The 27,834-nt window shown below is 48.9% G+C and overlaps 1 protein-coding gene across 2 annotated transcripts in view; it reads left to right on the plus strand.

Moving 5' to 3' along the window:
- The first annotated feature begins 4,226 nt into the window (after positions 1 to 4,226).
- coro7 (coronin 7) overlaps positions 4,227 to 27,834 on the plus strand; it is an 80,876-nt gene continuing 57,268 nt past the window's right edge. For both annotated transcript variants that reach the window (XM_078417985.1, XM_078417986.1), the window contains exons 1-9: positions 4,227 to 4,409; positions 5,861 to 5,957; positions 8,182 to 8,262; positions 10,106 to 10,176; positions 11,162 to 11,345; positions 15,993 to 16,069; positions 17,371 to 17,421; positions 21,437 to 21,523; positions 24,490 to 24,572. In XM_078417985.1, the coding sequence (XP_078274111.1) occupies positions 4,350 to 4,409; positions 5,861 to 5,957; positions 8,182 to 8,262; positions 10,106 to 10,176; positions 11,162 to 11,345; positions 15,993 to 16,069; positions 17,371 to 17,421; positions 21,437 to 21,523; positions 24,490 to 24,572 (791 nt within the window). In that variant the 5' untranslated portion in view covers positions 4,227 to 4,349. The remainder of the gene's footprint in view (positions 4,410 to 5,860; positions 5,958 to 8,181; positions 8,263 to 10,105; positions 10,177 to 11,161; positions 11,346 to 15,992; positions 16,070 to 17,370; positions 17,422 to 21,436; positions 21,524 to 24,489; positions 24,573 to 27,834) is intronic.

A 27,834-nucleotide genomic window follows, 5' to 3' on the forward strand; every position in this document is an offset into this window, starting at 1 on the left:
TCCTCCCTCTCTCCATCACACCAACCCGGCCCCACTCCATTCAATCCTCTCTTCTGGCATCCGGCCCAGTGCCCCTGACTCACCATCCAATATTTGGTCCTTTATTTCCATATAACAATGGGCAGGAATTCTAAACCAAATTCCATCCCAATTCTGGAGACACAAGAGACAGTAGGTGCTGGAATTCTGAGTCAAGGTTGTCCTAGAATATGTTTGATCAGCTCCAGGGTAGTATATCTTTACCATGAGATGTCTGAAACTAGAGGGCATAGATGTAAGGTAAAATGAAGGTTAAAAAGAAAGAAGAATCAGAGCGTTTTTTTTTTCACAGAAAGCATAGTTGGTGTCTGGAGTGAGCTGTCAGAGGAGGTGGGAACTGTAAAAACAGTTAAGCACTGGAGAGTGGGTTAATGTGTGCCTCTCATTAAAGTCTGCGAGAAAATGCAGTAACTACAGATCAGTGAGCCTTACATCAGTGATGGATATGTTATTGAATAGATTTGGGTTTATTATTGTCACGTGCACCGAGGTACTGTGAAAGGCTTTGTTTTGCAGGCGACCCAATGCATGCATTTGGAGAGGCAAAGAATTAATTAGAGGCAGCAGCATGGTTTTGTGTGTGCGTAATTGTGTCACTCCAACTCGAGTTTTCAAAAGGTGAACAAGAAGTGAAATAAAAAACAAAAAAATTACAGAAGCACTCAGCAGATCAGGACCTGGAACAAAAATGGTTTCTTGTGCCACAGGCGCCGAGAGTTTCTAGTGTTTTTCTATTTCAACTTTCTAGTTTTGTTGATTTTCAAGAAACAGTAAAAAAAGGTAGACGCAAAATGCTGTGTCGAGACCCGAAACGTGACCCATTCCTTCTCTCCAGAGATGCTGCCTGACACGCTAAGTTACTCCAGCATTTTGTGTACCTTCGATTTAAAATAGCATCTGCACAGTAAAAAAACTTTGTTTTGCATGCTATTCAGTCAAATCATACTATACATGAGTCCAATTAAACTAAGCATGAATATAGCAGGAGATGCAAAAGGGAAAGGAAGCAAGAGTGCAGAATAATAATAATAATAATAATAATAATAATAATAATAATAATAATAATAATATTCATTTATTGTCATTACTGCTGCAGAGAGTGCAGATATAAAAAGGTGCAAGATTTGGACGATTTGGCATTCATTGCTATCAGACAAATGGTCCGTTGAAGCATCTGATAACAGTGGGGGAAAGCTCTTCTTGAGTCTAGCGGTGCGTTGTTTCAAGCTTTTGTATCTTCTGCCTGATGCGAGAGTGGAGAAGAGGGAATGACCAGGGTGTGAGTGGTCTTCAATTATGTTATCTGTTTTCCCAAGGCAGCGGGAAATGTGGATGGAGTTGATGGGTATAATGTAGACAAAATGTGGCAATGTCCACTTTTGGTAGCAAAATATAGAAAAAGAAACTATTCTTTGAAACTCAGAGGTCAGGTAGTTCCAGCTCTAGAACATGAGGAGAATTGAATCAGCAGGGGACAAGAAAAGGAACGATCTGACAGCAGAGGAACTTTCCTCGTATACCGATTGACAATTGTCTCACAACTACATCATCAGCAAGCGCATTATCTGCCCAATGTGAGGGAGCTTGCTGTGGGCAATTTGGCTGCAGAGTTCCAGTATTATAAGAAGATAGTGCAAATTGAATTGAGAGAAACAACGTGGAAACAGGCCCTTCAGCCCACCATCAATCACACTGGTTCTACAGTATGTTACCTCACTTTCTCATCCACTCCCAACACACTAGGGACAATTTCCAGAGGGCCAATTAACCTACAAACCTGCATATCTTTGGGATGTGGGGAGGAAATCAGAGCACATGGAGGAAACCCATGCGGTTGCAGGGAGAACGTGCAAACTCCACACAGACAGCAGACGACATCAGATTCAAACCCGTGTCTCTGTGAGGCAGTGGCTCTACCTGCTGCACCACTGTGTCTCTTTCCACTAGGTACTTAAAGTGATCGAGCCTTACAGCATGGAAACAAGCCATTCGGCCCATCTTGCCCAAGCTTCCTGCATGTTTTATTTATTTGAGTAGGAAGGAACTGCTGATGCTAGTTTAAACCAAAGATAAACAAAATGCTGGAGTAAACATGGTTACATATCTGTCATGCTGCTACAAGTAAGAATTTCATTGTTTTGGGACATATGCCAATAAAACACTCTTATAACATATAACATATAACATATAACAACTACAGCATGGAAACAGGCCTGTCCGGCCCTACCAGTCCACGCCGACCATTCTCCCTGACCTAGTCTCATCTACCTGCACTCAGACCATAACCCTCTAATCCCCTCCTATCCATATACCTATCCAATTTACTCTTAAATAATAAAATCGAGCCAGCCTCCACCACTTCCACCGGAAGCCCATTCCATACAGCCACCACCCTCTGGGTAAAGAAGTTCCCCCTCATGTTACCCCTAAACCTTTGTCCCTCAATTCTGAAGCTATGTCCCCTTGTTGGAATCTTCCCCACTCTCAAAGGGAAAAGCCTACCCACGTCAACTCTGTCCGTCCCTCTCAAAATGTTAAAAACCTCTAACAAGTCCCCCCTCAACCTTCTACGCTCCAAAGAATAAAGACCCAACCTGTTCAACCTCTCTCTGCAGCCTAAGTGCTGAAACCCAGGCAACATTCTACTAAATCTCCTCTGTACCCTCTCCATTTTGTCGACATCCTTCCTATAATTTGGCGACCAGAACTGCACACCATACTCCAGATTCGGCCTCACCAATGCCCTGTACAATTTCAACATTACATCCCAACTTCTATACTCGATGCTCTGATTTATAAAGGCAAGCATACCAAACGCCTTCTTCACCACCCTATCCACATGAGATTCCACCTTCAGGGAACAATGCACAGTTATTCCCAGATCCCTCTGTTCCACTGCATTCCTCAATTCCCTACCATTTACCCTGTACGTCCTATTTTGATTTGTCCTACCAAAATGCAGCACCTCACACTTATCAGCATTAAACTCCATCTGCCATCTTTCAGCCCACCCTTCCAAAAGGCCCAAGTCTCTCTGTAGACTTTGAAAATCTACCTCACTATCAACCTATCTTAGTATCATCTGCATATTTACTAATCCAATTTGCCACACCATCATCCAGATCATTAATGTAAATGACAAACAACAGTGGACCCAACACAGATCCTTGGGGTACTCCACTAGACACTGGCCTCCAACCTGACATACAATTGTCAACCGTTACCCTCTGGTATCTCCCATTCAGCCATTGTTGAATCCATCTTGCAACCTCACTATTAATACCCAACGATTTAACCTTCTTAATCAACCTTCCATGTGGAACCTTGTCAAATGCCTTACTGAAGTCCATATAGACAACATCCACAGCCTTGCCCTTATCAATTTCCCTGGTAACCTCTTCATAAAATTCAAGAAGATTAGTCAAACATGACCTTCCAGGCACAAATCCATGTTGACTGTTTCTAATCAGGCCTTGATTATCCAAATAATTATATATATTGTCCCTAAGTATCTTTTCCATTAATTTTCCCACCACAGACGTCAAACTAATAGGTCTATAATTGCTAGGTTTACTTTTAGAACCTTTTTTAAACAAGGGCACAACATGCGCAATGCGCCAATCTTCCGGCACCATCCCCGTTTCTAATGACGTTTGAAATATTTCCGTCATAGCCCCTGCTATTTCTGCACTAACTTCCCTCAATGTCCTAAGGAATATCCTATCAGGACCTGGAGACTTATCCACTTTTATATTTTTCAAAAGTGTCCGTACCTCCTCTTCTTTAATCCTCATGGTTTCCATCACTACTCTACTTGTTTCGCTTACCTCACATAATTCAACATCCTTCTCCTCGGTAAATACCGAAGAAAAGAAATTGTTTAATATCTCCCCCATTTCTTCCGGCTCAGCACATAGCTGACCACTCTGACTCTCTAATGGAGCAATTTCGTTTTTTTTTTTGACTCTCATTTTCAGATTTCTGGCATCCGCAGCATTGAGGTTAAGATTTAATATTCAATCAATCTGCCTGAAACCCCGCCTATTCCATATTTAACCACGCCTTCCCCACAAGCCACGACGTCCCTCTCAGCCCCACCCACATGACATCATTGTCCCGCCCACTGCCGCCCGACCGTCATTCGAACAGCCACGCCCACTCATGTGACTGACAGGCGTGGCTGCCGGCGCCGGCGGACGCACGCAACTTGCAGGTCGTCCTAGTCGCTCGCCGAGCCACGCCCAGTCTCGACCCGCCCCGGGCAGCCGGCGCAATCGCTGACCGAGTGAAGGTACGGTAACGGTGGCGCCATGAGTCGGTTCAAGGCGTCGAAGTACAAGAACACGGCGCCGCGGCTGCCGGTTCGAGGGGTAAGTGGCAGCAATGTTAGTGACGGCCGGGGGCTGTGTGTGAAGGGGGAGGAGGGCAGGAGGGCAGGTACAGGGTCAGCCCGCGGGGAGGGTGAGGCGACCCCTCCAGACAGGGCCTCAGGAGCTGAGGGAGCGCGGCTCAGTCGCAGGAGCCGTCCTTTGCCAGAGTCTGAGACCAGTGTGCCGGTGCCGGTGTCAGTGGCAAACCCCCTGAAACAGGTTGCTTTACCATTACAATGGTGTTTCTGGGATCTTGCCGTGCACTGGTTGGCCGCTCTCTCCTACACTGCAGCACCGGTGCATGCAGGTGGCCACAAAGCATCTGCAGCCACTCTGTCAGTTTGGAAAGGGCTTTAGAAATAAACGTTTCTCTTTTTAATTGAATACTGATCATGTCAAAAGGCTGGAATTCACCCTTTTGTGCAGGTTGCAAGTTGGAACAGGATCTGGCCTTTTGTTGATGCATTTGAGATGTAGAGACATATCCCCGGCAGAAAGAGGCGAATATATTATAACCAACTCCCTTTCACCCAGTTGCTGCTCAGCGAAAATGCTGCAATTTCCTTCCGCTGCTTTTGGCGGAGAGAGGAAGTAAGCGGCTGCAAACTGCAAGTCTGACTCGCAGCAGGAACGTATTGAGCAGCGGAGCACCGTCCGAGGAAACTGTCACCACTTCTTAATGAGTCAGAGAATCTGTGCTTGCACAGGCAAATCCCGGGCAGGGAGGGAGGAAAAATGTCAGTGGCAGAGATGTTTAGGTTTATTATTATTGTCACATGTCCTGGGCTACAGTGAAAAGATTTGTTTTGCCTGCCATCTAAACAGATCAAATATACCATACATTGAATACAATGTATACAGTACATACCATACAATGAATTCAAACTCAAGTACAATAGGTAGAGTAGAGTACAATAAGGGGAAGATACAGAGTGCAGAATATAGTTCTCTGCATTCTAGTGCATCAGTTCCATATTGGGGTAGAGGTGAATCAAACAGTACCCTATTTTATGGAAGGACCACTCAGAAGCTGATAACAGAGGGGAAAGGGAACTGCAGATGCTGGTTTACACCGAGGATAGACACAAAATGCTGGTGTAATTCAGTGGGAGAGGCAGCATCTCTGAAGAAGGGACTCGACCCGAAACATCACACATTTCTTCTATCCAGAGATGCTGCTTGTCCCGCTGAGTTACTCCAGCATTTTGTGTCTATCCAACAAAGGGGAAAAAAATGTTCCTGAGTCTGGTAGTGCAAGATAGAAAGAGAATGCAACCGTGGGGATTGCACTGATGAGATGAGATAACATGTGGCAGGTAACTGAGGTGTGGCTGCCATTTGCTGGTGCGTGGCTCTGATGCCTGAGTTGTGGAGGGAGTGGGAGGGGCTGTGTACATGGAATGTTCTTCTTTGATGGCCAGCATGGTAACCGTGTGTTTATGCCACTACAGGACTGGATCAATGGCATTAGAAGCGGCTCTGCCACCTCCTGTGGAAATCACATCAAGTCGAGCTGTGCCTTCATCGCTTTCAATGCCAGCGGAACAGGTGAATGAACGTTTCATATTTCATATTATTTTCATATTTCAGATACAGCGCGGAAACAGGCCTTTTCGGCCCACCAAGTCCGCGCCGCCCAGCGATCCTCGCACACTAACACTATTAACACTATCCTACACACACTAGGGACAATTTTTAAAAACATTTTTACCCAGTCAATTAACCTACATACCTGTACGTCTTTGGCGTGTGGGAGGAAACCGAAGATCTCGGAGAAAACCCATGCAGGAGTACAAACTCCTTACAGTACAGCACCCGTAGTCAGGATCGAACCTGAGTCTCCGGCGCTGCATTCGCTGTAAAGCAGCAACTCTACCGCTGCGCTACCGTGCCGTTTCAGCGGAGGTGAACACTCCTAATGGCTAGGGCCAGCGGAGAAGCCACTTCGGCCTGAGGTTTTAGCTGGTTACAGCAGTGCCTGTGTCCAGGCAACGTGCTGATCTCGCCTGCAACCTCTTGTTATTTGTTTGATTTATTTATGTGTCACCAGCATTTGTTAGTTACAAAAACCCCCACAAAATGCTGAAGTAACTCAGCAGGTCAGGCAGCATCTCTGGAGAATATGGATCGGTGATGTTTTGGGTCAGGACCCTTCTTCAGACCTGTGTTGTGCAGTCCATATCCCTCTAAACCTTTTCTATCCACATACCTGGGACAGGCAGCATCTCTGGATAGAAGAAATGTGTGATGTTTTGGGTCCAATCATTAATTATCCCTACCTCTATCACTTCTGGCAGTTCATTCCACATATCCACAATAATGTGTGAAAACATTGCTACTCAGAATCCTCGTTAAATCTTTCCGTCACTTTAGATCTATGCCCTCTAGTTTTAGACCCAACTACCAGACACTGTGACTGTTCCTTATTTATGCTCCTCGTGATTTTATAAAGATCACCCCACAGACCCCTTCATTCCAGGGAAAACAGGCCTAGCTTATTTAGTCCTACCACATCCTTGTAAATCTTCTCCAGTTTAATGACATCCTTCATTTATAACTCAGTGACCAGAACTGCACACAGCACTTCGCGTGGTCTCACCAACGGCTTGTACAGCTGTACCATTACATCCCAATTCTTATACTCAATGCCCAGACTATTGAAGTCAAGCATGCCAAAAGCTGCCTTCATCATCGTCTCTGCTTGTGACACTGTTTTCAAGGAACTATGTATCTGTACCCATTGGTCTTTTTTAGTTCTACAATGCTCCCATGGACCCTGTTATTCACTATGTAACTCCAGCCTTGGTTAAAATGCGACATATCGTACCTGCCCAAGTTAAATCCCATCTGCCCTTCCGTGGCCCACTTTTCAAGTTGATCTAGATCTCTTAAAAATTTTAAATAACCTTCCTCACCGTCCACTACACTATCCGTTCCGGTATCATCATTGCTCCTGTTCTCGTCTGATTTCCCTGCTCTACACTTATCTGCACAATGCAGTGGCAGGAAAGGGTTGAGAAGGAAAAGTAGATCATCCATGATCGAATGGGGGAGCAGACTCAGTGGGTTGCTCCTGTGGCTTTTGGCTCCCACAGGACTGTGGCATCTTGGGGTGTTACCCCTCACTGCTGGTCCCAGTGGGTCTGGCCCAGGAGAGGCAATGTCCACAATGCCGCGGGGGAGAGATTAATTCTCTGTGCAAAGAGATCCGCACAAGGGATAGGGAAGGGAGAGATTCATCTTTATTGTCCCGTGTACCGAGCTATGTTTTGTATGCTATCCAGTTAAATCAGATGGTAGCCACCAATGCAATCAAATCAAACTTGAATACAATAGGTAGAGCAAAGAGAAAGATGACAGAATGGCAGTAAATCTACTCCTATCTATAAAAATCTACACCCATAAAACCCACACTTTATACAAAGGAAAGGTTTAGAAGGATGGGCCAGATGCGGGCAGATGGGACTAACTTAGATGGGACATCTTGGTCTATGAAAGATGCAGAGGGCAGAATATAGTCCTCAGCATTTTCAGCAGTTCCAGAGACCACGTCCAATGTCTGCAATGAGGTTACAGGAAATCAGCAATTAGAATTATAATGAAAAACATTTGGGGAATTTAGGTAAATGTTATCAGTTACATTTATTTGAGGTTAGCTGATCGAACGTTTATTTTAGATTAAGATGTGACTTCCGGTCTCTGCAGCGGTGTACTGGGAGTTAGTTTTTCACCCTGTCTTCTGAGCTGTAAATGTCTGTGTGGTTTGGCACAGGAGGTGGCACGCTTGGGATTCTTCCACTGGAGAACGGACGCCAAGACAAGCGGCGTGTGTCGGAGGTTCCTTGTCACGCAGGTAAGCTTAGACCTCTGTAAGGTGCACATAAGGTGGGACCTATGTAAGGTGCACATAAGGTGGGACCTATAAGGTGCAAGTAAGGTGGGACCTGTGTAAGGTGCAGGTAAGGTGGGACCTCTGTAGGGTGCAGGTAAGGTGGGACCTCAAAGGTGCAAGTAAGGTGGGACCTCTGCAGGGTGCAGGTAAGCTCAGGCCACTAAGGTGCAGGTTAGGTGGGACCTCTATAGGGTGCAGGTAAGGTGGGACCTCTGTACGGTGCAGGTAAGCTCAGGCCACTAAGGTGCAGGTTAGGTGGGACCTCTATAGGGTGCAGGTAAGGTGGGACCTTTGTACGGTGCAGGTGAGGTCAAGTTGCTGCTCTGGGCTGCATGGCTGCTCTGGGTGTCTGTCGGTGCTGTCAGGCAGCACCTCGCGTTCCACATTAACGGCACAGTGCCTCATCCACAAGTGTGGGTTTATTATTATCACGTGTACTGAGCTACACCAAAAAGCTTTGTTCTGCATGCTGTCCAATCAGATCAGATATTGGTCCACATTAATACAATCAATTCAAACTAAAGTACAACAGGTAGAGCAAAGGGGAAGATACAGAGTACAGAATATGGTTCTCAGTATTGTAGCGCATCAGTTCCAGAGATAAAGTCCACGGTCGCAATGGGGTAGAAGGAAATCGGACAGTATTCTAGCTTATGGAAGGATCTTTCAGAAACCTCAATATCAGAGGGGAAGAAGCTATTCCTGAGTCTGGTGGTGCTCACTTTCTAGCTTCTGTATCTTCTACCAGATGTGAGCAGGGAGAAGAAGGAATGACAGGGGTGGGAAGTGTAGATGGAGTCAATGGTGGGAAGTCGGCTCTGTGTGATGGACTGGGCTGTTTCTACAATGCCGTGCAAATTCCTGTAGTCTTGGGCAGACCTGTTCCCAAATGGAGCTGTTGCATCCTGACTGTATGCTTTCTATGGCGCATCTGTAGAAATTTATGAGAATCTTTGGAGACATGCCGAATTTCACCGGTCTCCTCGGGAAGTAGAGGCGTTGCTGTGCTGCCTTGGCTGTCGCATCAATGTGGATGGTCCACGACAAATCCTCAGTAATATTTACATAAACAAAGGAGGTGTGGATAGAGTCAATAGTGGGGTGTGGGTAGAGCAACAGTGCCCTGTGGGGAGTGGGTACAGCAACAGTGCCCTGTGGGGTACGGGTACAGTCAGTGCACTGTGGGGTGTGGATACAGTCATTAATAGGTGTGGGTACAGTCACAGTGCCCTGTGGGGTCTGGGTACAGTTACAGTGCCCTGTGGGGTGTGGGTACAGTCAGTGCACTGTGGGGTGTGGATACAGTCATTAATAGGTGTGGGTACAGTCACAGTGCCCTGTGGGGTCTGGGTACAGTTACAGTGCCCTGTGGGGTGTGGGTACAGTCACAGTGCCCTGTGGGGCGTGGGTACAGTCACAGTGCCCTGTGGGGCATGGGTACAGTCACAGTGCCCTGTGGGGTGTGGGTACAGTCAGTGCCCTGTGGGGTCTGGGTACAGTTACAGTGCTCTGTGGGGTGTGGGTACAGTCACAGTGCCCTGTGGGGTGTGGGTACAGTCAGTGCCCTGTGGGGTCTGGGTACAGTTACAGTGCCCTGTGGGGTGTGGGTACAGTCACAGTGCCCTGTGGGGTGTGGGTACAGTCATTAATAGGTGTGGGTACAGTCATTAATAGGTGTGGGTACAGTCATTATTAGGTGTGGGTACAGTCACAGTGCCCTATGGGGTGTGGGTACAGTCAGAGTGGGGTGTGGGTACAGGTGATGGTGCCAGTGCGGTGCTGACTCTCTCCTCTCCACCTGCAGACGTGGTGACTGACTTTGATTTCTCGCCGTTTGACGACGCGTTGCTGGCAACATGCTCGGCCGACACCACGGTAATGTGCCCGCGCAGTACGTCCCATATGGGGTGGGAGGTGGGCACACTGACTGGCAACGGGGACCCCTTGGGGTGAACATGGGGTGGGGGGAACCCCTCGGGCAGGGGGATCACTGGGGTTGGAAGAACTTCTCTGGGACGGGGTGGATGTCTAGTGGGGTTGGGGGGGAGGGGGTGGGCAAGCAGTGCACTCTGGAGTTCCACATGTCTAGGAATTGGGCCAAGCCTTGTGTTTCACAACGTAGACAGAAGGAACTGCGAATGCTGGTTTACAAAGAAAGACACAAAGTGAGTAACTCAGCGGGTCAAGCGGCATCTCTGGAGAACATGGGTAGCCGGGCGAGTGATAGGTGGATACGGGTGAGGAGGGGGGATGGGGGAACTTTAATTGCCAGGTTGGACAAAGGCCAGAGATGAAAAGACAAAAAGTGTGAGATAAGGATAAAAGAGGAGTGAAATCTGAAGCCAGAGGAAGGTGGAAAAGAATGGGGGGAAGAAAGAAATCGATGCGCATCAGGTGGGACGCAGCTAAGAGTGGGGGAGGTGGGGTGGTGTTTGGCGGGAGGGGAGGATGGTGTTTGTAGGTTAGTTACCTAAAACTGGAGAATTCAATGTTCATACCGTTGGGTTGGAAGTCACCCAAGTGGAATAGGAGCTGCTGTTCCTCCAGTTTTTGTGTCTCCAATAATAGTTGGATACATTCGTAATATGGGCTGATTGTGGCCAGGTGTGACTAATATAGATCTGGCATCTTGCTCAGCATGGATGTTGGGGTGAAGGGCCTGTGGATCTAAAGGAGAGTCCCGACCCTAAACATCAGCTATTTATATGTTTTCCAGCGATGCTGCCTGACCCGCTGAGTTACTTTTTGTGCCCTTCTGTGCGATATGACTACACTAAGGGGGATTTTGATTGGCAGATGGTTGGTCAAAAACTAGAGACGAAGACAAGGTTTTTTAATGCTGCACGTTTTCTGTGAACAGGTGAAACTATGGCGACTGGCGGACGCGGGGACGGAGGTAACAGCCGCGCAGAGCACTGCGCTCGGACCAGAGCCAGCGCCCGTGGAGTGTGTGCTCTTTCACCCTTCTGCTGACGGGGTGTTAGCGACTGGAGCGGGCAGTGTGGCCAAAGTGTGGGACCTGGCTCAGCAGAAGCCACTGGCAGGTGAGGTGACTGCGCCACCAAACGCATCTCTATCTCTCCGTCTCATTCCTGGCTGGCGAGGAGAGTGGGTCAACTCCGTCTCACTGAAACAAAGAAAACTCCTCGGCTTCACGGACTGCACAGAAGGATGTTTCCCTGGCTGGAGGGCAGCTGGAATCTGGGTGCTCACCACAGGGTTCAGAGCAAGACAGGATTGAAATACGAGTAGTTCTTTCACATGCGGTGTGGTGAAACTGGGCAACATTCTCTCACCAAAGCTGGTGGACATAATCTCTGAATATATGTAATGAGGAGAGAGAGAGAGAGATTTCTAGACACCAAAGATATTAAAGGGTTAAGTCAATTCCTTTTCTCCAGAGATGCTGCTTGACCTGCTGAGTTACTCCAGCATTTTGTGTACATCTAAAAGGTTGTCAAGTTGTGTTTACTATCATATGCACGTATAGTATGGGGCAGCACAGTGGTGCAGCAGTAGAGTTGCTGCCTTACAGCGCCAGTGATCTGGGTTCGATCCTGACTATGGGCGCTGTCTGTGCAGAGTTTGTACACCTGATGGTCTGCATCCCAGGGTACTTAAGGAGGTGGCTCTAGAAATTGTGGACGCATTGGTGATCATTTTCCAATGTTCTATAGATTCGGGATCAGTTCCTGTGGATTGGAGGGTAGCTAATGTTATCCCACTTTTTAAGAAAGGAGGGAGAGAGAAAACGGGGAAATTATAGACCAGTTAGTCTGACATCAGTGGTGGGGAAGATGCTGGAGTCAATTAAAAAAGACGAAATTGCGAAGCATTTGGATAGCAGTAACAGGATCGTTCCGAGTCAGCATGGATTTACGATGGGGAATCTTCTGGAATTTTTTGAGGATGTAACTAGGAAAATTGACAGGGGAGAGCCGGTGGATGTGGTGTACCTCGACTTTCAAAAAGCCTTCGACACGGTCCCACATAGGAGATTAGTGGGCAAAATTAGAGCACATGGTATTAGGGGTAGGGTACTGACATGGATAGAAAATTGGTTGACAGACAGAAAGCGAAGAGTGGGGATAAATGGGTCCCTTTCAGAATGGCAGGCAGTGACTAATGGGGTACCGCAAGGCTCGGTGCTGGGACCGCAGCTATTTACAATATACATTAATGACTTGGATGAAGGGATTAAAAGTACCATTAGCAAATTTGCAGATGATACAAAGCTGGGTGGTAGTGTGAACTGTGAGGAAGATGCTATGAGGTTGCAGGGTGACTTGGACAGGTTGTGTGAGTGGGCGGATGCATGGCAGATGCAGTTGAATGTGGATAAGTGTGAAGTTATCCACTTTGGTGGTAAGAATAAGAAGGCAGATTATTATCTAAATGATGTCAAATTAGGAAAAGGGGACGTACAACGAGATCTGGGTGTCCTCGTGCATCAGTCACTGAAAGGAAGCATGCAGGTACAGCAGGCAGTGAAGAAAGCCAATGGAATGTTGGCCGTCATAATAAGAGGAGTTGAGTATAGGAGCAAAGAGGTCCTTCTGCAGTTGTATAGGGCCCTAGTGAGACCGCACCTGGTACTGTGTGCAGTTTTGGTCTCCAAATTTGAGGAAGGATATTCTTTGTATTGAGGGCGTGCAGTGTAGGTTTACTAGGTTAATTCCCGGAATGGCGGGACTCTCATATGTTGAAAGACTGGAGCGGCTAGGCTTGTATACACTGGAATTTAGATGGATGAGCGGGGATCTTATCGAAACTTATGATTATTAAGGGGTTGGACACGTTAGAGGCAGGAAACATGTTCCCAATGTTGGGGGATTCCAGAACCAGGGGCCACAGTTTAAGAATAAGGGGTTGACCATTTAGAACGGAGATGAGGAAAAACATTTTCAGTCAGTGAGTTGTAAATCTGTGGAATTCACTGCCTCAGAAGGCAGTGGAAGCCAATTCTCTGAATGCATTCAAGAGAGAGCTAGATACTCTTAATGATATCGGAGTCAGGAGATATGGGGAGAAGACAGGAATGGGGTACTGATTGAGAATGATCAGCCATGATCACGGTGAATAGTGGTGCTGGCTCGAAGGGCCGAATGGCCTACTCCTGCACCTATTGTCTATTCTCTGTGACCCCGTGCAGCTTATCTGGGTACTCTGGTTTCCTCCCAGACTCCAAAGATGTACAGGTTTGTAGGTTGACTGGCTTCTGTAAATTGTTCCTAGTGTGTAGAATAGTGCTAGTGTACGGGGTGATCGCTGGTCGGTGCGGACTCAATGGGCCGAAGGCTGTTTCTGCGCTGTATCACTAAAGTCTAAAGTAAAGTGAGCCATGATGCCGTTGAATAAGGGAGCGTAGCAGTCTGCAAGGGCCAAATGGCCTGCTACTGCCTTTCTCCATCTCCGCTCATTGCATGTGACTGATCTGTCCCGAGGTGCTGTAAAGATGCAATACAAGGGATCATTTGTCCACCACAAGCTCCCACCAGACGGGCAGCACGTGGCTGTGATTTTGTCAGTGTTGTGATTTCTGATTCCTTATTGTAACAATCTGGCTGAAAATTGGCCCTGGACAACGCCTACTTTACATGGGTTCAAGTTTATCATCACATACTTGAGGAGGGCGAGGTAAAGAACGTGCTTATAGCACCAGCACAGGGACATAGACTCAGCCTAACACACTAAAGCAAATTATACGAGGATGTAACTAGGAAAATTGACAAGGGAGAGTCAGTGGATGTGGTGTACCTCGACTTTCAGAAAGCCTTCGACAAGGTCCCACATAGGAGATTAGTGGGCAAAATTAGGGCACATGGTATTGGGGGTAGGGTACTGACATGGATAGAAAATTGGTTAACAGACAGAAAGCAAAGAGTGGGGATAAATGGGTCCCTTTCGGAATGGCAGGCAGTGACCAGTGGGGTACCGCAAGGTTCGGTGCTGGGACCCCAGCTATTTACGATATACATTAATGACTTAGACGAAGGGATTAAAAGTACCATTAGCAAATTTGCAGATGATACTAAGTTGGGGGGTAGTGTGAATTGTGAGGAAGATGCAATAAGGCTGCAGGGTGACCTGGACAGGTTGTGTGAGTGGGCGGATACATGGCAGATGCAGTTTAATGTAGATAAGTGTGAGGTTCTTCACTTTGGAAGTAAGAATAGAAAGGCAGATTATTATCTGAATGGTGTCAAGTTAGGAGGAGGGGGAGTTCAACGAGATCTGGGTGTCCTAGTGCATCAGTCAATGAAAGGAAGCATGCAGGTTCAGCAGGCAGTGAAGAAAGCCAATGGAATGTTGGCCTTCGTAACAAGAGGAGTTGAGTATAGGAGCAAAGAGGTCCTTCTACAGTTGTACCGGGCCCTGGTGAGACCGCACCTGGAGTACTGTGTGCAGTTTTGGTCTCCAAATTTGAGGAAGGATATTCTTGCTATGGAGGGCGTGCAGCGTAGGTTCACTAGATTAATTCCCGGAATGGCGGGACTGTCGTATGTTGAAAGGCTGGAGCGATTGGGCTTGTATACACTGGAATTTAGAAGGATGAGGGGGGATCTTATTGAAACATATAAGATAATTAGGGGATTGGACACATTAGAGGCAGATAACATGTTCCCAATGTTGGGGGAGTCCAGAACAAGGGGCCACAGTTTGAGAATAAGGGGTAGGCCATTTAGAACGGAGATGAGGAAGAACTTTTTCAGTCAGAGGGTGGTGAAGGTGTGGAATTCTCTGCCTCAGAAGGCAGTGGAGGCCAGTTCGTTGGATGCTTTCAAGAGAGAGCTGGATAGAGCTCTTAAGGATAGCGGAGTGAGGGGGTATGGGGAGAAGGCAGGAACGGGGTACTGATTGATAGTGATCAGCCATGATCGCATTGAATGGCGGTGCTGGCTCGAAGGGCTGAATGGCCTACTCCTGCACCTATTGTCTATTGTCTATTGTCTATTGTCTACATACATTATACATAAATTACACTTAAAAGGAAAGAGACTGTAAAATTACAAAATATGCAAAAATATAATTATAATAAGTGCATGGTATTGCAAGGGATGATCATAGTGTTCCATTACCGACTTCGGATTAAAGTTGTGCAGTTGGTTCAAGAACCTGATAGTTGTAGGAAAGTAGCTCAAGTCAAGTCAAGTCAAGTTTATTTGTCACATACACATACACGATGTGCAGTGAAATGAAAGTGGCAATGCCTGCAGATTGTGCACAAAAAAGAATTACAGTTACAGCATATAAAGTTAATAAGTTACTATAGTGTAGACAAAAATTTAGTCTGGAGTTATAAAAGTTGACAGTCCTGATGGCCTGTGGGAAGAAACTCCGTCTCATCCTCTCCATTTTCACAGCGTGACAGCGGAGGCGTTTGCCTGATCGTAGCATCTGGAACAGTCCGTTACTGTTCCTAAACACGCTGGTGTGGGGCTTCAGGCTTCTGTACTTCCTGCCGGACGGTAGCAGCGAGAGGAGGGCACGGCCCGGATGGTGGGGATCCTTGATGATAGACTCTCTGCGGGGAGAGGTGCCCACGTGTTCTGCCACACTGCCGTGGTTGATGCCCTGCTGTGATTTTACCCTTTTGCCCCTGCCCTCGGCTGCCTCGCCTTCGCTTGCTGCATCGCCATGTGTGAGAGGGGTGCAGCGGTATCTGCCTCACTACTTATCTTCTCTCACAGCTCTCGGTGACCACGGGGACCAAGTGCAGAGCCTGACCTGGAAGGGGGACGGCTCCCTGCTGGGATCTTCCAGCAAGGTGAGTGTGTGGAGGGAGGGGCCGGGGGCTCAGTACAGTTCTGCTCATGGGGCCTCTGACAGATCCCCCAGTCCCGTGGGACCAGCGGAAGAGTCACAACTCAGGGCAGCTGTGACATCCTTCACCTTGCACTAAATTTTTTATTTGCTCATTCTTCATTTGCACTTAACATAATTCCCTTTATCCTGTATCTGTGCATTGTGGACGGCTTGATAGTAATGATGTATAGTCTATCCACTGACTGGATGGCGCCCACAATGTGACAGTAGTAAACAAAATTAAACATATCCAAGGCACAGCTCAGGCGCTACACAGCCAAGGCGCTCCAGTGCTGAGCGGGAAGTATTGTTGCAGTGGAGCATTAACCAAAGGGGAATCCATCAAGCAGACACAAGGAACCGTACGTGCTGGTTTACAAACAGAAACACAAAGTACTGGACTAACTTATTAGGTCAGGCACCATCTTTGGAGAACATGGATAGGTGGTGTTTTGGGTCAGGACCCTTCTTCAGAGCGTTCCTGCAGCACGTTGTGTTATTTTTATAAACAAGCATCTGCAGTTCCTTGTGCCTCCTCTAGCCGTTTTTTCGTTGCTCATGATTCTAGTAGCTGTAGTCTCCTGTGACTCCAGTCACCGAAGTTGCTGCAAAACCACGAGGCCAGTGGCCAGCAGAGGGCAGTATGTGCTTCTGGGTAGGCACCCGCTACTCCCACCTCCCGCCACCAGATGGCAGCCGTACCCCAACTCCCAGACCACCACTGCCAGCAACACATCCCCACCCTCCTGGTTCCCCTCCCCAACCCTCCTGGTCTCCCACACCCCCACCCCCCTCCAGCTCCTGGACCACTACTACCAGCTGCACCTCCCCACACCCGCACCACCCTCCCTGTCCCCACACCTCTGCATTTCCTCTGTTGCTGTCACATTGTGTTCTGCAATCTGTTTATCATTTTGACTACCTGAGTCATCTACTGGTTTGACTACCCATCATGGCATGATCTGCCTGCATAGCACGCTAAACAAAGTTCTTCCCTGTATCTCTGTGCACGTGACAATAATGAACAAGTACAACCGATACTCCCCCATTCCTCTCCCTCACCCTGCTCCCTCTCCCCTACCTCCGATGCCTGTCCCTGTCTCTCCCTGTCGCCCTCTCTCATTTACCCCTAGATCCTGGGCACCCCCCTTCTCCTATTGCCATTTACCGTCCACCGTTCCGTTTTCTGTGCACGTTGAATTGCACAGGAGTGTCACTTGGCGAGTGCCTGCCTAACCTCCTCCTCTCTGTGACTCTCCTCAGGATATGATGCTGCGAGTTTTCGACCCAAGGGCTAAGTCTTCAGCGGTGCAGGTAACCTCCCTCGCTCACTCCTGGCACGCTCAGGGACCCTGCTGCCCCAGAGATGGGCACTGTGGCAAAGCTCAGGCCTTATGGGGTGGAGTGGCGTGTGCTTTGGGCAAAGCATGTTTGTGCGTGTGTGTGCCCTGCCGAGTGAAACAGTGATGGCTGCCAACTAGGCAGCCACTGATTGTCGATAAATCTGTCGTCTATGCAGGACGTACTGGCTGGGGCTCAATGCTGTAATGACTCCCTCTTTTCTGCCTCCTCTGTTCTTGCACCTCTTCTCTTTCTCTCAACCCCCCCTCTGTTTTTCATTGCCATCCTGCACACTCTCCTTCCCCCCCCCCGCCCCCTAATCTCCTCTGTCTGTGCTGCTCTCTCTCCGTGTGTGGTAGAAACATAGAAAATAGGTGCAGGAGGAGGCCATTTGGCCCTTCGAACCAGCATCACCATTCATTGTGATCATGACTGATCATCCACAATCAGTAACCCGTGCCTGCCTTCTCCCCATTTCCCTTGATTCCACTAGCTCCTAGAGCTCTATCTAACTCACTTTTAAATTCATCCAGTGAATTGGCCTCCACTGCCCTCTGTGGCAGAGAATTCCACAAATTCACAACTCTGGGTGAAAAAGTTTTTTCTTGCCTCAGTTTTAAATGGTCTCCCCTTTATTCGTAGACTGTGGCCCCTGGTTCTGGACTCCCCCAACATTGGGAACATTTTTCCTGCGTCTAGCTTTCCCAGTCTTTTCATAATTTTATACGTGGTCTGTGAGGTTATGGGACTGCAGAGGGACTGGCCGAGTTAGCTAACACATGCCTCTAACCCCGTTCCCTGGCTGTGTGGTGCTGCCTCCTCATCGGCTGAGGTGTCACAGAGCTCTGGTTGCTGCCGGCGGAAGCATTGCCATGGTTACGGGCTGCGGGAGCAGGCTTGGCTGCCTCTGGAACGTGTGGTATTTGGGCCCTGCTTAATCTGTTCTTCCTGTGTAAACAGCCCTGAGTGTGCTGGTGCCTGTGGCCCCTCCTCTCCTCCAGGCTGGTCCCACTCACCGAACCGCAGCCTCGGTGATCGCCTGGTGAGGCCTCGATTGGCAGATGCTGCGGCCTCACCACCTCTCACTCACCAAGCTGCCTGATGCGACCTCGGCTCCACCACGGCCTCACCACTCGTGGCTCTGCCGACTGTCTTCCTCTTTGACAGATTGGGTTAAGTCGGGTTTACTGGTGAGGTGCAAATATAGTGAGAGTCCTGCCTGCAGTAGCACAAGCACGTAGACTCAGACTGCACACAAACACGAGAGCAAAGGAACTGCAGATGCCAGTTTACGAAAAGTGCTGGTGTAATTTATGTCTGAAGACGGGTCCCAACCTGAAACGTCACCCATGCTTTTCCTCCAGAGATGCTGCCTAACCCGCTGAGTTACTCCAGCAGGTTGTGTCTCTCTATTGCTGGAGTAACTCAGCGGGCCAGGCAGCATCCCGGGAGAACAAGGATAAGTAACATTTCGTGATGGGACTCTTCTTTAGACATAAATCACAGGCAAATCATACATATTATGCACATAATATACATAAATACACATAAATAAGCATGAAATGTACATAAATTATACAAGAATATCGACAAATATACATAAATATGCATAACATACACATAGATATACATAAATTGCAGAAATTACATAAAAATCGCATAAAATTATCCAAGACTTGGAAAGTAAAAGACCAAGACATTGGTGCAGAAACAGAATTAGAAAAATGTTCACAGTAGTGGGCTGTTGCTGAGGGAGGGTCAGGGCTGTGCATGGCGATTTTTATCCCTGCCTTCTCCACTCTGAAGAAAACTAAATCCACCTATTCAGTTTCTGAAGGAGATAGTAAAGATGAAAGAACATACAGGAACAGGCCCTTCAGCCCATCATGTTGATGCCGAACATGATGCCAACATAAACTAATCTCCCTTGCCTACACACAATGCTGGTCCATATCCCTCCGATCCCTGCATTTCCTAGTCTAAAAACCTCTTTCTAGGCTCAGGAACAAGCTCGGGTACTGTCCGATTCACTTTTACCCCATTGTGGACATTGTCTCTGGAACTGATGCGCTACAATGCTGAGAACTATATTCTGCACTCTGTATCTTCCCCTTTGCTCTACCTATTGTACTTGAGTTTGATGTGATCGGATAACATGCAAAACAAAGCTCGTTATTGTGACAATAATAACCCTGGCCCGAAGGAGAGTGTGGGTGGGGGCAGGAGGTGGGGAGTGGCGGAGGGGGAAGTGTTGGGGTATGTGCTGGTGGTCTGTGGGGAATGTCCGCTGGGGTGGGTGAAAGTTGGGCTGGGCCGGCTCGGGGCCGATGCCCTGACTATCAGAGGGCCGTGTGTAACACCGGATGCAGAGTGTCGGGGAAACAACAGCATGAAGCCGTCACCCAGGCTGCTGCCGCTGCTGCCCAAAGTTTACTTTCTTTCTATCTCTGAATCAGTTTAAAATAATGCCTCCCTCACAGTGGGAGGCTGCTGTCATTAAACCCGCGGACACTGAGCCGCCTGCCGTTAACTAGACGCCTCCTCGCACAAGGCGGCCCTGGTCTGCTCATAGTTTGAGAACAGACTGCAGTCAATCTGACCAAGTAACAGGGGCCTCTCAGTCTTCACTGACTGGTGCAAGCTTCTGTCAGCCTTTCCGAACAAACACCGTTCTGTTTACCTAGCACCTTCTGTGTAAAGGGATCGCATTGGGAAAGGAAACAAGCAGACAGACGCAGGCTGGTAGTGGAGACTGAAATCTGGGTCAGGAAATGGGCAGGGGGGAGAATATGGGGGGGTTAAAGTGTACCACTGGATACCACAGTTGCTCCATTAGATTGGAGAGCATTTCAGTCATTCTAAAGGGGCGACACAGCGGGTAGTGCTGCTGTCTCACAGCACCAGGGTCCTTGGTTCGATCCCGACCTCGGCTGTTGTCTGCGTGAAAGTTGCATATTCCCTATGTGACCGCGTGGGTTTCCTCCAGGTGCTCTGGTTTCCTCCCATATCCCAAAGATGTGCAGGCTGATAGGCTAATTGGCCCTCTGCAAGTTGCCTAGGAGAAAAAAACTGCAGCTGCTGGTTTAAATCGAAGGTAGACACGAAAGGCTGGAGTAACTCAGCTCGTCAGGTAGCATCTCGGGAGAGAAAGAATGGTTGACTTTTCAGGTCGAGACCCTTCTTCAGTCTGAAGTAGGGTCTCAACCCGAAACGTCACCCATTCCTTCTCTCCCGAGATGCTGCCTGACCAGCTGAGTTACTCCAGCATTTTGCATCTACCTCTGGGAAATGAAATGCGAGACTGGGAAATGAGATGAGCATACAAAGGAGGAGAAAGGAGCAGCGTGACTGGGGAGGTGGAAGATAGTGTGAGAAATGTGTACGTGCTTGGGTGAGGAGAAGTGGGGAATACCACTAGGCTAATCCACAGACCCCGAGCGGGGCAGTGTGAGAATTAACAGAGGTCCCGGCATGAAGGACCAGTCAAAAGGGGTGGGCACGACAGGCTCTCATCTTCGGGCATTCTGCGGGCATCTTCTGCAGCCTGGGAGGGGGAGGGGGCAGTGACCGGTCTCGGGCCTGCTGTGTTTCCCCAGCTCTCCCTGTCATCGGGCAACTCCGCGCGTGTCGCTGCCTTCACGGTAGACATTTATACAAGTGCGGAGAGCAAAGGGGGGGGGGCTTGTCCTTAGCCTGGGATCAGTCAACCCTGCTGGCCTGCTGCCTAAGCTGGTCAGAGTAGAAGGGGAGGGGATGGAGGGAGAAGCAGGGGAAGGCTGGTAGGGAGGGAGTGGGAAGCTGATAGGGAGGCTGGGAGGGAGGCTGGTGGGGAGGGAGGGGATTGGTAGGGAGGGAATTGGTAGGGAGGGGGAGGCTGTTAGGGAGAGTGGGAGGAGGATGCGAGGGGAGGGGGATGTTGGTGGGGAGAGGGGGGAGGCGAGGGCAGGGTTGTTTCACATATATGTAATGAATTCTCTGCTTTTCCCAGTCTGTTAAAGGCCATGACAACATCAAGGATTCGCGGCTACTCTGGCTGAGTGCACTGGATTTCGTTGTGTCGACTGGCTTCAGCCAGGTAATTGGTGCTGCTGCTGTATGGGGGAGGTGAAGGGGACGAATGGGGGTAATGAGAGAAAAGACAGTGAAGTGTAAAGCCAGGGGGAGGGATGTGGGTGAACAGGAGGAGGGCAGAGGGGAAGGAACAGGGTGACTGGAGAGGTTGTGAGGTGCCCCAGGGGTGGGTGTAGGGGAAACATTTCCCATCCACGTCCATGTCCAAATGCTCTTTAAATGTTGTTGTTGACCCTGCCTCAACCTCTTCCTTTGGCAGCTCGTCCTGTACACATACCACCCTCCGTACATCTTCGGGGTACAGTCAGGAGTGGTTCCTCTGGGTGCTCCCTCATTCTAAAGTGTGGCAGTGGGTGAATTTGCTACTAAATTGTATGAGAGGCTCGTCGATGGGCATAAGTTCCAGGGCTACTGGGAAATATGAACAGAGAGAAGGGACTGATCAGATTTCCTCTAGGGTGCTAGAATGGTCTTGATGGGTTGAACAGCTGCCTTCTGTGTTAGTAAGTGACGTCATTGATCCAAGGCAGAAGTTCGAATTCCACCGTGGGCTTTGGGAGAAATTAAATTCAAGTAATTAAATGAACCTGAAATCTTTTAAAGGTAGGCTGGCAATACAAAAGTATTGGATTGATGTAAAAACCTGTCTACTGCACAAATGTCCTTCAGGAGAGAACATTTCAGAAAGATCTCTCAATAAACGACCCTCCAGGGAAGAGCGATCTAACTTCGGTAGAATTTCAACTTCAGTGTGAGAGCGATAAACTTGGTGTGAAACTAGCATTCAAAACTTGTACGCAAACAATTACAAGGACATATTTGGCATAAGAGAAGTGGGAAGAGAGATTAAAGAGTAAAACGGCTGTTCGGCATCTGAGGACATTTAAGGAGACATTTCATAAATCTCCAATGATATTCCAATGACAGAGCAAGGCGCTACAAAGATGCTTTATCAGCAACCAACAGGACGACCATGATAGTATCAAATTGGAAAAGAAAACATATAGTGTGAAGATTAGTGGTTAGCTAGAGAGTTGGGATATTTTTAGAAACCAGCAAAGTATGACTCAAAAGAAATTATGATGATTAAGTAGAGTAAGTATGTGATGGTTTATTGTTGTTTCTGGTACCGAGATACAGTGAAACGCTTTGACTATGTGCTATCCAGTCAAAGCATACCATACATGAGTAAAATCAAGCCCAAAACATCTCCAGAAATGCTGCCTGACCCGCTGAGTTACGTCAGCACTCTTGTGTCCTTTTGTGTAAACCAGCAACTGCTGTTCCTTGTTTCTACATAACAGACTGGATAATTGGCTGGTCTTGTGATTGGCAGTGGGGGAACAGAGGAGTGGAGGTGGGGCAGAAGTGATGGAGGTACAGATGTTCACTGTCCAGGAAGGGATGCACACTGACACACCGACGGCCAGGGGTGGTGGTGGAGGCAGATACGATTGTGGTGTTTAAGAGGCTTTTAGATAGGCACCGAAGAAGTCCGCCTAGGCCTACCCGATCTCCCAGTTGCTGAACATTTTAACCCACCCACCTATTCCCATACTGATCTTTATGTCCTGGGCCTCCTTCACTGTCAGAGTGAGGCCCAATGCAAATTAGAGCAGCAGAACGTCATATTTCATTTGGGCAGCTTACTGCCCACCCCTGCTTTCCCTCTCTCTCTCCATCCTTCCCCCACCCTTGTTCTCCGACTAGTTTCACTATCTTTCTGATTAATTTTACTGATTGTATGCCTCGTTGTCATCTTCCCCTCAGCTAACAATAAGCCATTCTACATTTCCTTATCGTCTGCTTTGATCTGTCGTTTTTACACCTTACCCTTCCATATTTCTAGTCTCCCACTCCCCTGACTCTCAGTTCTGAAGAAGGGACACGACCCGAAATGTCACCTATTCTTTCCCTCCAGAGATGTTGCCTGTTCCACTGAGTTACTCCAGCATTTTGTGCCTACGGTGTAAACTGGCATCTGCAGTTCCTTCCTACATTTTTAGATAGGCACTTGGATTTCAAGGTCAGTTTATTGTCACATGTACCAATTAAGGTACAGTTAAATTCAGATTACCATATAGCCATACTAAAAAAAAGCAACAAGACACACAACTACATAAAAGTGAACATAAATATCCACCACAGCGGATGCCCCACGTTTCTCACTGTTGGAAGGAAATAAAGTCCAATCTCCTTTTTTCCCCGCGGTCGGGGAAGTCGAACAATTCGCAGCCGGTGGTCGAACCTCCCGCGTTGGGGCGGTCGAAACGCCTGCTGCTTGGAGTCTCCAATGTCGGTCTCTACCAGAGACCGCGGGCTCCGCGATGTTAGTCTCACTGTACACCCATGGTTGAAGCCCCAAAGACGATCCCCGACAGGGATCGCGAGCTCTGTGATGGTAAGTCCCGTGATAGAGCTCCCAGTCGATCTCCAGCAAAGGCCGCCGACTCCATGATGTTAGGCCGCAGTGCGGATGGAGATAAGATATGGATTTCCCCCAACTACCCCTCTTTCCCCCCCCCCCCCCCCCCCCCACACACACACACACATAAAACAAGCTAAAGAACATTACAAAACATACATATAAAACAGACACAATGAAGGAAGGCAGACAAACTGTTGGCGAGGCAGCCATTGCTGGTGCCACCCGGTGAATATGCAGGTAATCGAGGGATATGAATCACATGTAGGCAGATGAGATAAGGTTAACTTGGCACCATGGTCGACAGGGACATTGTGGGCTGAAGGGCCTGTATCTGTGCTGTACTGTTCTGTGTTGCTGAAGAGCTATGGGAGTGTTGGAATCTGGATCTGCTCTGTAACATCTGCCCCTTGCCTCTACACATCTGGGCCGATCGGCACACAGCATCAACCTGCGGCCAGAGCCCAGCCATGCTTGCGATGCGTTGCTGTGCAGCGGCTCCAGGCCATCCTCTCTCATCTCCTCTACCCTCCATGTCTCCACAGATGCGTGAGCGACAAGCCAGGCTATGGGACGTACGGAGATTCACCACGCCTCTCAGCACCCTGACCATCGACACAGCTCAGAGGTGAGTGATGTGTTCACCCTGACACACCCACACCAGGGTGGGTATAACATTACTACACAAGGTAGGAGCTCCTGGCTTGGGGGTAATATGTTGACCTGTGTGTGGGGAATGATAACTAACAGACTGGGTAAATGGCTGCTCTTGCCATTGGCAGAGGGTGAACAGAGGTGTAGTGGTGAGGACAGACGTACAGAAGCTCTGTCCTCAGGGGTGGGGAGGGGGGGTGCACACGAACCTCTTAAAACACCACTATTGTATCCGCCTCAACCACAACCCCTGGCAGTGCGTTCCAGGCCCCCACCACCCTCTGTGTAAACCAAAAACAAAATTGCCTCTACCTCTCCTTTACACCTTGCCCCTCTCACCTTAAACCTATGCCCTCTAGTCTTTGACATTTCTACCCGGGGGGAAAGAGCCTGACTTATCTACTCTACCTGTTCCTCTCATAATTTTATAAACACCTTCTAGGTCTATCCTCGGCCTCTGAGGCTCCAGAGAAACACTCCATGTTTTTCCAACTTCTCCTTATAGCTAATGCCCTTTAATAGGGTCAGCCTGAGCCCCTGAGCCTCGTCTCAAGGCATTGCACCCACCACACACTTACACAGATGCCTGGCGATTGTGCCAAGCAGCATCAGGTTTTGATGATTTCTGCAGTTGAATAGCCTTCTGAGTTGCTGCAGAGAAGAAAACACATTTGGCAAGAAAACACCAGAAAACAGGGCCTGATGAAGGGTCTCGATCTTAAACATTCTCTTTTCCTTTTCTCCTGAGATGCTAACTGACCCGCTGAGTTACTCCAGCATTTTGTGTCTATCTTCGGTATGAACCAGCATCTGTAGTTCCTTCCTACACAAATAGGAGCAGGATTAGGCCCCTCAAGCCTGCCTCTCCATTCAGTGTGATCGTGGCTGGTCTACACTGCCCTCATGTCCCCTCTGTTGTGCCATTCCTCTATTCATCAATCTATCAAATATTGAATGGCGGTGCAGGCTCGAAGGGCCGAATGGCCTACTCCTGCACCTATTTTCTATGTTTCTATGTTTCTATTCATCCCCCCCCCCCCCCTCCCGACTTTAAATACTTCTAACGATCCAGCTTTCACCAGAGATTTGCCTCCCTCTGTGGGAAGAGATTTCTAGGTACCTTTTCACTTTTTAATGACTGGTCCCCATATCTTGTTCTTATTTGAGGATCTACCACCAGTGAATACATCCCAATATCTACTCTCTCAGGCCCCCTTTTAGATGGGGGATTAAAACTTTGCCCAAGTGAAGCCTCACCAACACCGTTTACAACTGCAGCCAAACCTTCCTACAGGGGGGTTGCACGGCAGGCGAGGTCACGATCCCTGACCCGTGCAGTTGCCATGCAACGCCTCCTGGAGTGCAAGCAGTGAACTTCAGGTAAGCACTTACTATGGCTGCCATTGAAGAGTTGGGATATTTGCTTAGTCTTTTCCATTTTATGTTTGGAACAACTTCTGTTGTGGAACAATTCGTCGGTCCTAATTTGAGGGTGTTGCAGATGAATGTTCCGGCCGCACTTTGCTGCAGCTCAGCTTCCCCCCGTCTGCTCCCATCAGCGTGTCTCCGGCTCCCTCCCCGCGCTCAGCGTCCCGACACCCCTCCCCTTTCCTGCGCTCCTCGTTCCTCCAGGCCAGGCTTCCGTGCCGCGCTTCCTGCGGCTCTTCGGCCCCTCGCCACTCCTGTTGGCCCTCCAGCCCTTCTCCCCGCTCGCCATCTCCGTCAGCCAGGCTCCCTTTCCACTTGGCTGACGCTCAACACCTCAAGGCTGGGGCCGCCGAGAGAGCCATGGCCTGGTCCTCCGCCTAATGCCTCGGTGCCCAGTGTCCAGCCCAGCTCTCACTGCTGCTCAGCCTCCGCTGCCGATCGGCCTCTCCCCGGCTCCTCCGGGCTCGACACTCTGCTCCTCCTCCTCTTCCACTGCCTCCTCCTCCAAGACCGGTCGCCGACCTCCAGCGCTTGCTGCTTCTGCCCCTGCAGACACTCCAGGCCCCTCAGCTCAGGTTCTTCCCACTGCTCTTCTCCCAGCTCGCTTAACCCTGTCCTTTCCTCCTTTTCCTCCTCCTCTTCTCCCCCCGGTCGGCGGCCCTCTGCTTCTCGGCCTTGCTCTCCTGCCTTCCTTCCTGGCCGCGTTTCTCCCGCCGGCTGGCCAGACGTCTTCCCAGCTGCTTCTTGCATCCGCGGGCTTTGCAGCCCTTATCCCGGTTCCTCTTCCTCCGCCGGATCCTCCAGCTTCCCCATTTTTTAGAGCACAATAATTGGCCATTTTGGCGGTTGTTTCCAGGTAAGAACGCATGTGTTGCATGTATTGCTAGTGTATGCCGGAAGCTGCCATGTCCTCCAGATGGCTTGAGTGACTCCGTGAGTCACACCCTTTGACTGTACGACCTTGCATGCAATCCCCCTATTGTTAAACTCCAGCCCCAATGTATGGAGCCAAAGTCCATCTGCCTTTTTAATGATCTGTTGGACCTACCTGCTAGTTTGCTGTGATTTCTGTATTGGAACACCTCATCCCTCAATGGTGTTTGTATTGTCATATGTGCAAAGTGCTAACACAGTGAAATTATTTTTCTTACAACAGTACAGTAGAGTATTGTCAGTCCCCCACTGCCGATTAGCAAGTGTACAAAAGCAGTCTGCTGAGCCCGCCCGCAAGAGGTGCCATGTTTTGGCCCCATTTTCAAAGTCCACACTTTAGTTGTTATGTGTGGTGCCCGTACCAGGCAAGTCCCAGACTGTTGCAGGCTTCCAGCCATCTCCTTCCTTGGATGGTTCGTCCCTCTCCTCGCTCATCCACCGTTATTCCACGGGGGTGCCTTCTACAGCTGACTGAGGGCACGGTAGCCCAGACCATGGTTCCCTCTCCTCTCCTACCGGCCTCGCTCCTCGCCCGCCATTGCTGGCTCCATCTTCCTGGTCTTTGGGGGACGAGAAGGGGCCGGATCGGTGGCCTCTCCTTTCCTCTGTACTTCACTCATTGCAGTCTCACTCCATTTGGATAATAATGTACCTTCTGATTTCTCTTGCCAAAGTCAATGAACATACACTTTCCCACATTAAACTCCATTTGCCAGTCACCTGCCCACTCACTTAGTCGAAATCCCATTGCGGAATCCCAGTATCCTTATCGCCCTCCCACCTATTTTCATATCATCGGCAAATTTGGAAACCGTGTACACCGTTCTTTCCGGTCATTAATGTAAATAGTTAGCAATGCGGGGCCAAGAACTGAT

Source organism: Rhinoraja longicauda, chromosome 21 (genome assembly GCF_053455715.1).
Source record: "Rhinoraja longicauda isolate Sanriku21f chromosome 21, sRhiLon1.1, whole genome shotgun sequence".
Taxonomy (NCBI): Eukaryota; Metazoa; Chordata; class Chondrichthyes; order Rajiformes; family Arhynchobatidae; genus Rhinoraja; species Rhinoraja longicauda.